Source organism: Podarcis cretensis, assembly GCF_951804945.1.
Source record: "Podarcis cretensis genome assembly, chromosome: 1".
Lineage (NCBI taxonomy): Eukaryota > Metazoa > Chordata > Lepidosauria > Squamata > Lacertidae > Podarcis > Podarcis cretensis.
The window spans coordinates 33957273-33969861 of record NC_137170.1 but is presented as its reverse complement, the minus strand read 5'-3'; the positions used below and the strand labels follow the sequence as shown (position 1 = coordinate 33969861).

General features: G+C 47.0%; 3 protein-coding genes across 6 annotated transcripts in view; 2 read left to right on the top strand and 1 right to left on the bottom strand.

Annotated features, from left to right (window-relative positions):
* The window catches only part of SLC25A21 (solute carrier family 25 member 21), a 300979-nt gene extending 297406 nt beyond the window's left edge, over window positions 1–3573 (bottom strand). For all 4 annotated transcript variants that reach the window (XM_079955299.1, XM_079955300.1, XM_079955302.1 and 1 more), the window contains exon 1: window positions 2881–3573. In XM_079955299.1, the coding sequence (XP_079811425.1) occupies window positions 2881–2947 (67 nt within the window). In that variant the 5' untranslated portion in view covers window positions 2948–3573. The remainder of the gene's footprint in view (window positions 1–2880) is intronic.
* Window positions 1–9992, top strand: part of LOC307203913 (uncharacterized protein) — a 43119-nt gene extending 33127 nt beyond the window's left edge. The window contains exon 3 of the mRNA XM_079955188.1: window positions 9760–9992. Within this exon, the coding sequence (XP_079811314.1) occupies window positions 9760–9825 (66 nt within the window). The 3' untranslated portion in view covers window positions 9826–9992. The remainder of the gene's footprint in view (window positions 1–9759) is intronic.
* Window positions 9993–10418: 426 nt separating this feature from the next.
* Window positions 10419–12589, top strand: part of MIPOL1 (mirror-image polydactyly 1) — a 197543-nt gene continuing 195372 nt past the window's right edge. Inside the window, exon 1 of the mRNA XM_079955028.1 lies at window positions 10419–10570. The gene's annotated coding sequence lies outside the window, so the exon portion shown is untranslated. The remainder of the gene's footprint in view (window positions 10571–12589) is intronic.

The window sequence follows — 12589 nt, the reverse complement described above, 5'->3', positions numbered from 1 at the left end:
TAATGGAATTTTCATAGGGGTTTAAGTATCCTCAGAATGGTAGTCTTTGCGCTGACACCAGAGGTGTGTGTTTTTAGGGTTCACCTTATACTGGTGGTGAGTTGTTTTTAAAATTGTGTTTTAATTGTTGTCACTCAGCCTGGGACCTTAGGATGAAGGATGGGTAATAAATTAACAATAATAGCAGTAACACCTAAAGGTAAAGGTAAAGGGACCCCTGACCGTTAGGTCCAGTCGCGGACGACTCTGGAGTTGCGGCGCTCATATCGCTTTATTGGCTGAGGGAGCCAGCTTACAACTTCTGGCCAGCATGACTAAGCCACTTCTGGCGAACCAGAGCAGCACATGGAAACGCCATTGACCTTCCCGCCAGAGCGGTACATATCTACTTGCACTTTGACGTGCTTTCGAATTCCCATTGCTCAGTCCCTGTTCCTGCCAACCTAGCAGCAACACCTACTAGAGCTTTATTGTTAAGAATCATGACTTGCAGGCCTACAACGTAATTTACACAACTCGGGGCAAAAGCCTGGGATTATTATTATTTAATATGTGAATAAAACAACAACTGGCTACCCACATCTTTTAGGAACCATAAATTCACAACTTGACCACCCAAAAAAAACACAGCCCCTGTAATTTATCAATTAACAGAGATGCCATTTAATCCAAACAAGAAAAGAAATGTGGATATAGAGACCTGACTTCAACCCGGAGGATCAAACCAACGCTACAGCAAATGCCTCTCTTCTGAATGTGAATTCCCCAATGCTCTGAAACTACATGGCTTTGATTCACATCAGAGCAGCTAAGGAAGGTGGAGGAAGTCCACAAATGTCTTGCCAAACACAAGGTGGTTGTTTTAAAAGGAAATTCAGAAGCGATACAAAACATAAGTGAGTGAGGAGGAGAAGACTTTAATTCTAAACAGCAAGCAATATATACATACCAAGCATGCACTTCCATCTGCCACTTGGAAGCCCTCATGAAGTGGCGAAGTTACTCCCCCAGTCGCCTCAATCTGCACGGCCCTGCAGCCGATCAATCCCTGCACTAACTTCTCAAAACTTCTGGCCAAACCATCCGATTTTATAGATTGCCAGCTCCTCCCAATGCCTTGCTTTCCCACAACAATTTCCAACATCAAAGTAGTTTTCCAGCACTATCCTCCCAGACTAAGGCAGCTGTGTGAGGGGCTTCACCTCCTCCCAACTGATTAGGACATCAAAAACTGGTCTCAAACCATCAAAAACTTAAGGAGGGTGAGGCAGGGGGAAGCAACAGAAGCAGGAAGGGTAACCATGTTAGATCACTAACTCCGTGATATACATGTTGTCTTCCGGATGGATTTCCCATACAACACGTTTCGCCTTAACGGTTTCACATCTCAATTTCTCCAGTCACTGTCAGAAACAACTTAGTAAATCCTTTCAGAGAAGAATCTAGGAAGTGCCGCTTAATGCTTTAGAAACCGTCTGCCTGGTCCTATACATACATAAAAGGTAAAGGTACCCCTGCCCGTATGGGCCAGTCTTGACAGACTCTGGGGTTGTGCGCCCATCTCACTTAAGAGGCCAGGGGCCAGCGCTGTCCGGAGACACTTCCGGGTCACGTGGCCAGCGTGACAAAGCTGCATCTGGCGAGCCAGAGCCGCACACGGAAACGCCGTTTACCTTCCCGCTGGTAAGCGGTCCCTATTTATCTACTTGCACCCGGAGGTGCTTTTGAACTGCTAGGTTGGCAGGCGCTGGGACCGAGCAGCGGGAGCGCACCCCGCCGCAGGGATTCGAACCGCCGACCTTTCAATCGGCAAGTCCTAGGCGCTGAGGCTTTAACCCACAGCGCCACCTGCGTCCCCCCTATACATACATATATATACATAAATGCATATATATATGTATATATTGTCAGCATCGCCCTTGAGCCAGTGCCACCGACTGGACTCATCCACTTCAGCCCCGACTGGGCTAGGCGAGCTGGGTAGCACTTCCAGAGACCACCTTCTGCACAGGAACAGGTCAAAGTGCTGTGGACTCACAGCTTAGAGTTGTGAGCACCGGATTCACTCCAACAAGAAGACAGTCGTCGCACAGCAGAGTATAGCGGAGCATAAACGACTCGGAGAGCAGCTCTGTAGAGTACCTTCTTTTATTCTATCTACAACTATAATACACAACTATGTACAGAGCTAAATGAGGTCTAAACAAAAATGCTGAACTGCACTGAGATTAAAATAACAGAGAATGTTTGTCATGTATGGCATTTGCCCCCCCCCCCCAAAGCTCAACAACTCTGGTCAGTGCTCCCTCCAAAAAGGTCAACAACTCTGATCAATCTTCCGTAAAAAAAAGCTTAACAACTGTGGCTCCTCCTCCCTCTAATTTCACTGCCAGCTTTTTATACTGGGAGTAAGTGGCAGTCCTTGGGAGTTGGACGTGCCCGCCATATCGCATCGTACACACACCAACACACGTTTATCTATTTCACTCCAGAAGCAAACAGCCCTTCCTGGTGCATCAGCTCCCCCTTCCTTTCAAGCCCGAAGAGGAGCCCATGCAGGAAGGAATCGCAAGCGGAGGCGGCGCCCAGAACCCGGGACTTCCCTTTACGCAACGTGAGGAGGGCGGAGAAGCCCGGCCAGAGGAGCCTATGGGGCTTGGAGGAGGCGGGCCTAGCTCGGCGCACGCGAATACAAACCGAGGGGCAGGGGCAGAGAGGGAAAGGGGGCGGATCCGGCACCCGGGCAAACTTTGCAGCGGTTGAAAAAGCAGCAGGCCGCCGCGCGGGAGCCGAAACCTCTCCAAGAGGCTTCAGTAACGGAGGAGGGCAAGAGCGCGCCCGCGCGCCCAGGGTTCGTTCCCGGAGTCGCCGCCGACTTACCCGCGGATCCTCCGGCCAGGATCTGGTGGGCCGCTTCGCGCCCAAAGCCCCTGGCTTTCCCGGTCATGGTCACCAGCGCGCGTGGAAGTGGGTGGGAAACCGCGTGGAGCTACGCCGGTGTCGCGCTGCAGGAGGAGGACGAGGAGGAGGAGGAGCGGCCCCGCGACTGTCTTGGGAGCGCGTCCGAGGTTGCGCCGCCGGGGAGGTCGGACCACCTCCTTTTGGGTGGCGGCGGGAGGGGAGGCAAGGCGTCTTCCCCTGGGCTCGGAAATAGCGACGGGGCGGGAAAAGGAGAGGGAGGGGAGCGAGGAGCAGGCGGGTCGAGCCTTGGCAAGAAGCGCCCGCTTTCTCTCTCTCTCTCTTTCTCTCTCTCTCCCCTCCCACCCCCACGAAGTTGGCCGGGGGCGCTCGGCGCTGTAACCTTTAGACCACACGACTGGGACCCGAGCCAGAGCCAGCCCAGGGGCTGGAGCCTCTGCTGCGCAAGGAGGAGACAAATGTGGCAGACCCGGTGAATGCCGGCCTTATCCCTTCTAGAACGTCTAAAAGGACTCCGGTTTCGTTTAGGAAGTTGGGGCGCGAGGATAGAAGGCGATCCCCTATAAGTTCCCTTCTCGCTTCGGCTAGCAAGAAAATACCGCCGGGTGTCTACCGCGCTCACAGTGCCGGATTTACATATAAGCTAAACAAGCTATAACTTAAGAGCCCCACTCTCTTGGGGCCCCCCAAAAAAATTAAAGGAAAAAAACACCTGGTTGTACATTTCCAAAATATAAGATAAAAAACAAATAAAATAAAACCTACAAACAGCAACAATGTTTTGTGTTGTGTAGGCTCCTATGATGTGATACATATTTTTTATGCAAATGGCTTTAGATACTTATTAGGTCCATAAATTGGGACGCAGGTGGCGCTGTGGGTTAAAGCCTCAGCGCCTAGGGCTTGCCGATCGAAAGGTCGGCGGTTCGAATCCCTGCGGCGGGGTGCGCTCCCGCTGCTCGGTCCCAGCGCCTGCCAACCTAGCAGTTCGAAAGCACCTCCGGGTGCAAGTAGATAAATAGGGACCGCTTACCAGCGGGAAGGTAAACGGCGTTTCCGTGTGCGGCTCTGGCTCTGGCTCTGGCTCTGGCTAGAGCAGCGATGTCACGCTGGCCACGTGACCCGGAAGTGTCTCCGGACAGCGCTGGCCCCTGGCCTCTTAAGTGAGATGGGCGCACAACCCCAGAGTCTGTCAAGACTGGCCCGTATGGGCAGGGGTACCTTTACCTTTACCTTTAGGTCCATAAATTACCATATAGCATATATTCAACACAAAAAACAGTGACCGTTTGTTGTTGACAAAGGACAGCTGGACATTATACCTTTAGTAGCTTAGGGCCTCATCAAACCTAAATCCGGCCCTGCACGCTCAACTTGTTTTTGAGAAACTGGGACTCCCCATTTGTCAGCTGTCTTCTCTCCCCCTACCCCACCACACCCCCAGGAAAGAGTTTGTACAGTCAGTTCTTTGGGAAATGCTACAAAACAGAGAAAACACGCCCACACCCCACCAGTACGCTCTCCTATTCTTGCTTTAGACCAGATGGGCTAAGATGCCGGTAACTTTGCTGCCTGATGTGGAGTAAGAAATTGCACCCTGACACTTGTCAAATGACAGAATACCCATGGCTGGTTCAGTTGTTTTAGGAGAGGAGGAAGAAAATGGCAAAGATGCCTGTCCCTCTTCCCTGCAGTAAAAAAAGCACAATAATAATAATAATTTTCTGCCCTTTCATGAACAATGAAAATCAGCTACCCAAAGTTGTTGCCTCACACTCCCTGACGGTAGGATTAGCTCTGCTAGTTGGTGCCATTAGGAATTGCTTCCAGACTCCTTTCATAACAAGGAGGTGAGGTCAAACTCTGATAAATAATCAGCAGCAGAGTGAGAATGCAAAGGTCTTGTGCATGCATGAGGACACTTGCAAATCTGGCAACATTATCATTAACTGCTTTGAGGGTTTGTTTGTTTGTTTGTTTGTTTTTACAATCAAGCAAGGGACGCAGGTGGCGCTGTGGGTAAAAGCCTCAGTGCCTAGGACTTGCTGATCGAAAGGTTGGTGGTTCGAATCCCTGCGGCGGGGTGCGCTCCCGTCGTTTGGTCCCAGCGCCTGCCAACCTAGCAGTTCGAAAGCACCCCCGGGTGCAAGTAGATAAATAGGGACCGCTTACTAGCGGGAAGGTAAACGGTGTTTCCGTGTGCGGCTCTGGCTCGCCAGAGCAGCGATGTCACGCTGGCCACGTGACCCGGAAGTGTCTCCGGACAGCGCTGGCCCCCGGCCTCTTGAGTGAGATGGGCGCACCAACCCCAGAGTCTGGCAAGACTGGCCCGTATGGGCAGGGGTACCTTTACCTTTTTTAAGGTATAAATTTTAATAAATAAATCTGACAGTCTATGGAGACACTCAGCCCTTAAGTACACTTGGAGACTATGGGTGAAACACTATATCTTATCTTAAACTACCTCTCAGAGTTGTGAGGATCAAATGTCCCCCAGCCCCAAATGATGTATGCAGTCTAAGCAGCCTAGAAATGGATTAAAATGGAAGAAACAAAAGGATGTATACAATTTTACAACATGCAGAGGTTAACATAGGCTGAGAAATCAGAGAGAGGAGCTGGGGGAAGTCTTAGGGGGGAGGGAGGGTTTGTTGGGGAGGGGGGAGGGGAAAAGGGAGGAAATAATGAAGATGTTTTGTTTTGATAATTTGTTATGTTGAAATTGTTAATAAAAACTTTTTTAAAAAATGGAATAAACAAAAGCCAATGTAGTATCATGGATATTTTATATTTACATAGAAATTTCTATGAAACATATATAACAGTTACATATCTAAATCCAGTTTAAAGAAACAATTATGAATATAAACAGCAGTTTAAAATAACAGCAGCAGATACATAAAATCGATTTGAATCCAAAACAGGTATCAACTGGGATAAATGATGCTAGATACATCTTAACCACAAAGTTGGCATAAAGGGGGGGAAATAGCTTAAAGCTCTAGCAATCTGGGCCCATAAAGATTCAGCAAAAGTGGCTGTCAAAGAAAAACCACTCAGGAGATTAAACTTTTCAGTAACCATGTCACCTGAACACAAAAAATTACTGTAACTGAAAAACGTCAGTTAAATAGTTGAACATACAGTCCATGACAGCTTATGTAATACTCAATTTGTGCTCTGCAGGGAGCTGGCTTCAGGCACCAGGCCCTGCATTAGAAAGATGTCTGCAAACAAAGGCTGGCAGCATCAACCTTGCCACGACCAAGGAGGAAAGACTACTGGGAGGGCCCATGGTGCATATGCTGCAGCACAACCTGGCACTTTCTTCTGCTCCAGCTGCAGCAAACCATGTTTATCCCGTATTGGTCTCTACACCCACCACAGGCACTGTAACCTTCCAATAGTTTGACTTGACACCCAAAGGTGCACTCCTCCATTGTCTCCCGAGGGAGATGCATGGCATCAAAAAAGTCCTTAAGATACCTCAGCATGTATATTCCGTTAACTTATTTCATGCATTCCTTTTGAGGGGAAGGGGACCCTATTTTGGGAACTACACCAGAGCCCCCAACCACCTTAATTTGGCCTTGGCCAATTCATACAATATAACAGGACAGTATACAGCGTGGTGTTAGGGGAGGGGAAGTATCTCTAGTGGGTAAATGTCATGCTCCTTCTGGGGTTGAAGATCTCTCCCTCATTGCAGGTAGGATAGGAACCACTGTAATGCAGTGCCTCTGATACCCATTCCACAGTCAATCCAGGAGGATAACATGGTTAGTTGTATCAAATTGATATTGAGATATCAAGTAAGAAGTTTGCACTACCCATAGAATCATAGAGTTGGAAGAGACCACAAGGGCCATCGAGTCCAACCCCCTGCCAAGCAGGAAACACCATCAGAGCACTCCTGACATATGGTTGTCAAGCCTCTGCTTAAAGACCTCCAAAGAAGGAGACTCCACCACACTCCTTGGCAGCAAATTCCACTGTCAAACAGCTCTTACTGTCAGGAAGTTCTTCCTCATGTTTAGGTGGAATCTTTTTTCTTGTAGTTTGGAACCATTGCTCCGTGTCCGCTTCTCTGGAGCAGCAGAAAACAACCTTTCTCCTTCCTCTATGTGACATCCTTTTATATATTTGAACATGGCTATCATATCACCCCTTAACCTCCTCTTCTCCAGGCTAAACATGCCCAGCTCCCTTAGCCGTTCCTCATAAGGCATCGTTTCCAGGCCTTTGACCATTTTGGTTGCCCTCCTCTGGACACGTTCCAGTTTGTCTGTGTCCTTCTTGAACTGTGGTGCCCAGAACTGGACACAGTACTCCAGGTGAGGTCTGACCAGAGCAGAATACAGTGGCACTATTACTTCTCTTGATCTAGATGCTATACTCCTATTGATGCAGCCCAGAATTGCATTGGCTTTTTTAGCTGCCGCGTCACACTGTTGGCTCATATCAACTTTGTGGTCAACCAACACTCCTAGATCCTTTTCACATGTACTGCTCTCAAGCCAGGTATCACCCATCTTGTATTTGTACCTCTCATTTTTTTTGCCCAAGTGCAATACTTTACATTTCTCCCTATTAAAATTCATCTTGTTTGTTTTGGCCCAGTTCTCTAATCTGTCAAGGTCGTTTTGAAGTGTGATCCTGTCCTCTGGGGTGTTAGCCACCCCTCCCAGTCATCCACCAGGGCAATCTAGACATACTCAGGGCAGCATTTAAGTTTTACTCAGTGTAAACCCATTGAAATTCATGAACATGATGTAAGTTAGGCCCATTAACTTCAGTGGGTCTACTTCAGTGAGTAAAATGCCACCCTGTTATTAGACTTAAAGCCCACCCTCAACAAAGTGGTTCCAGGATAGGTTACAATAATTGCTGACAATCGTCTCCTTGGGCATTCTGTAGGTCTTTCAAGTTTCCCATACTTCAACAACAACAAAAATTCAAAGGGAAACTTCAAAGTGAAGTTGCTGAGTTGGAATTTATGTGCCTATTTGAGTCTTATCAGATTTGGGCTCAATAGTAACTGGGAGTGACTAGCTCCACAGAAAAAAAATATCCTATTTTTAGTAATAAAATCTTGCTTTGCCTACTACTAAACAACTGGGAGCAAAACTTAGTTGAATACATTTATGCTTTATTTAATTTATTTATTTGTACTCTACCTTCTGGAGAAAAAACCTCCCAAGATGACTAACAAAAGTCAGTTAAATGTGTATTTCAATCTATTTACTGAAACTGCAGCAACTAAAACCCTGAAAGCCAGCATAAAACTGTCAATCCATTCCAGCATATTGCCCATTCTTCTGAGAAAGATACCAAATCAATTATATTCCCTTTCCCCTCCAAGCCATTTTAAGTGCCTTGGCATAATATTTGATTTCCAATTTAAAGCACCCTCTTCCTTATCATTATTTCATGCGGTTCATGATTTGAATCTCATGACAAAAAGCCCAAATCCTGCCTTGCACATGGTGCTGAACAAAACCATTCGCCGCAGGCTGAAAGCCTCCAGAACATGAATTTCTGCACTTCTTTTGCTCTGGACGCGGGTGGCGCTGTGGGTTAAACCACAGAGCCTAGGACTTGCCTATCAGAAGGTTGGCAGTCCAAATCCCCGCAACAGGGTGAGCTCCGTTTGCTCCATCCCTGCTCCTGCCCACCTAGCAGTTCAAAAGCATGTCAAAGTGCAAGTAGATAAATAGATACCACTCTGGTGGGAAGCTAAACAACGTTTCTGTGCACTGCTCTGGTTCTCCAGAAGCGACTTAGTCATGCTGGCCACATGACCTAGAAGCTGTCTGTGGAGAAATGCTGGCTCCCTCTGCATATACAGCAAGATGAGCGCTGCAACCCCAGAGTCATCTAAGACTGGACCTAATGGTCAGGGGTACCTTTACCTTTACCTGTTGCCCTAGTGTGCTTTATTAAACAAATAAGCTGCCTTCTTTCTCTATCAGAAGCTAAACAGCCACCCACCCCAGGTTTTTGCCAAATCAGTCCTAAAACCTCTGCTTTCCTGAAATATTTCAAGGCGTCCCACCCAGTCACAGCAACCAAGGCCCCATCATTGTTAGCCTTTCTGCTCACTGGTTCACCCTGTGAGCTTTTATTGTGCAGGGCTGAGCATAGAGATAGGAATTGTAGAGTAACGAGTCCGCTGCTGGGACACAGAGCTTCCCAGTTTCTTTCCCAGGCTCCTGTCGGGTGGAAGTGTGAGCTGCCCATAGAAAACAATGGAGAAACTCAAGTTTAAGCTACAAAAGGGAGCAACAAAGACAGGGGCTTTTGCTCTTTTTAACTGAGGAAATGGGGAGAAAAAAACACTGTGGAAAACGTGAGAGTTTTTTTCTTAGCTAAAGAAGAGTGTTTAAAGATTATTATTTTTTTAAACAACCTGGCATGCCAGTTCAGTTTCCTTCTTTATTCTCCATGGCAACAGAGGAGCTGTCATCCTGGGAGCAGGAAGCAGTTAGCACATTCCTAAAATCCTTGCACCGAGTGCACACCCACATCCACAAGTGGACAGGCGGCTTATGTAGCCTAGTGGCCTACACTGTTGGGCATGCGGAGCTCAGCCTAACACACCTCACAGGGTTGTTGTTAGGATAAAACTGGGAAGGGGAGAATCGCTGTTGAAAGGAAACTGCACAGAGCAGGATTTAGGTTTGATGAGGCCCTCAGCTACTGAAGGTAATGGGGCCCTTTATATGTCCAGCTGTCCTTTGTCAACAACAAATTGTCACTGTTTTTCGTGTTGAATATATGCTATATGGTAATTTATGGACCTAATAGGTATCTAAAGCCATTTGCACATGCAGAATGTAGGCACCCTATACAGTGGTACCTCGGGTTAAGTACTTAATTCGTTCTGGAGGTCCATTCTTAACCTGAAAGTGTTCTTAACCTGAGGTACCACTTTAGCTAATGGGGCCTCCCGCTGCCGCCGCACAATTTCTGTTCTCATCGTGAAGCAAAGTTCTTAACCTGAGGTACTATTTCTGGGTTAGCGGAGTCTGTAACCTGAAGCGTCTGTAACCCGAGGTACCACTGTATATAGAAATGAGCAAACCAGGGATATTTTAGGGAGCAAGCTAGCAGGTGGGGCCCATTACTTACATCATAGGAGCCTACACAACACAAAACACTGTTGCTGTATGTAAGTTTTATTTTATTTGTTTTTTATCTTATATTTTGGAAATGTACATCCAGGGTTTTTTTTCCTTTTAATTTTTTGGGGGCCCCCAGGAGAGTGGGGTCCTAAACTATAGCTTGTTTAGCTCGTACGTAATTCCCCATCGAATAAAGACCCGCATTAGAACACAGAAAAAGGTTGTTGCCATTTGCTTGTTGCGGGGAGAGAGAAAGGCGCGCTACGATCACAGTTAGTGTCAATCCCGAGAGTCCTCCGCCCCCTCCCTTTCCACTTCCGCCCTGAGGGCGCTGCTTTCTAAAGGATTCCGGAAGTGGGCGAGTCGCGCGAGTCTATGATCCTGAGGGCTCGGCGCTGAGCTGCGGCGGCGGCGGCAGCAGCTGGAGGGAGCGGCGCCTGCACGCAGAAGGAGTGTCTTCTGAACCTCGCGCGTGTTTGGCAAGCTCTGGGCGGTACCGGCTGGAGCAAAAAAAAATAAAATGAAAGGTAACGGCAGCCTTTCCCCGAGGCTGCATCCTTGGTGTTCTGTTACTTCGAGCAGTTATAGGATTGCTTATTTGGCACTTGTTTGGAAAGCCCCGCAGCTTAAATTGGCTGATGCTGTTTGCAATAGCCTCATAGGATGGGAGCACTGGAGGAGGAGAAAGAAGGGGGAGTGCAGGGTGTTGTCTCCTGTGCTGTCCCTAATAATCAAAATACATGTAATAGTAAAGTGGAATCTGCAATCTCCGCTTGACTTGCATGGCGTTTATCCTATTCAAAGTTGATCCCCGTTAGTCTTACCCCCTCACTGAGAAATACAGTACGCCGATAGTAACCTGAGTTTCTTTTAGACTCTAAAGTCTGGAGTAAGTTTTCAAGGGTTCTCAGCTTATATATCACTTTGGCTGCGCAGTCAAAGTGGGTTAAAAGGAAAGTAGCGACATTCTCTCCATCTCTGCACGTATTTCAAAGTCTGATTCTTCGTGGAACAGTAATTGTCAGGACAGACTTGGACATGACCTTTTTACCCGCACAAGAAAATTTAATGCAGCTCCCAGTCTAGCTTGACCACAGACTTCTAAATTCACAGTTTGAGAACTGGAGTTCCATAGGTCTGTCAGCGTGTAAAATCGTGCTTTCTTCCTCTTACCCACCTCACACTTGGCTTAGTGTGATGCCACCGAGACCTTGCATCTCATTTTACATAAAGTGTCAGCATCTGAATTACCTCCTCCCACTTCAGTGCTTGTGGGAATAGATCATGAATTTGGTGGAGTAGTGTGATTCTGCTGTTCTGGTTTGCTTGGTAAGAAAGTAATAAGATCCCTGTTGGGTCAAAACAAAGCTCTATCGAGTCCACTATAATGTTTTCACATTAGCCAACCAGATCCCTATGAGAAGCCCACAAAATAGCTCTTTCCTGCATGTGATCCACAGCAAGTGATATTCAGAAGTGTTTTGTCACTAAAGTAGTAGCATATAGCCATTATGACTAGTGGTCACTGATAACTTTATTTTTCATGGGGTCTTTATTGGCCACCACAGGCATTTAAAAGTCTTATAGATTGAAAAACTCAACTGTTACTTGTTGACACCCGTCTGTCTCAGGAGACAATGGAAGAGTGTTCCTTTGGGGGTGAAAAACAGGGCCTCCTGTGGCTGCAAAGATTGATACGAAAGAGACATGTTTTGTTGCAGTTGGGGCAGATGAAGGCATCCAGCTGTGTTGCTACAGGTGCATCATGGCGTTTCTTCTCTCTGCACTTCTCCCAGTGCTAATTTATCCTCTGGTCACTGCTACCATGGATACTGTGGATATGGATACTGTGGTTGTCTGCAAGGATTCCCATAAGGCAAGGTGAATGTTGCCAGCCTTCATATCACATTTGCAGACAGCTTTGTCATCTGCAGTCAGTTTTGACAGTATCCTGTGGGATGTTGGGAGCAAGGAAGTGGGGTCAGGCAGCACATAATTCCTGGGCACAGATAGTTGTCAAGAGTTCAAATGACACACTGGTTATGTGGTTATGCAAAGCCAGCTGGGAGGCCATTTGAAACGCTCCCATAACAAATAGAGAGGCTATAGTGTGCATGGAACGTCCACATTCTGCAGCAAAAACTATGTTTCTATTGCTCTTGTACTGCTGTACAAGCTGGATTGTTACGTTCTCTGGAATTGTGATATATTCTGCTAAATTTGATTGTTTTTCTTTTTATTCTGGCATGCATGTCAGACTGGGTATGGATCTGAGAGACTTCCAGATGGTAGGAGTTACTTTGATCAGATTATTAGAAGGGCTCAAAGAGGCCCTCTTAGAGGAAAACAGCTTAGAGGAATGGGAAGGGGTGGGGGCTGAAAGATAAACCAGAGTCCTTTTGTTAAAGAAAATAATAATAAAATAGATGAATAGGGGGGAAATGTATCCTGTTAAGTTACCAGCTAGCCTGATCAATTTTAATTTCTTGAGGGAGATTCTGTCTTGTCTTATATATTGCTGGAATGATGAAATAGTTGCTCTAGTT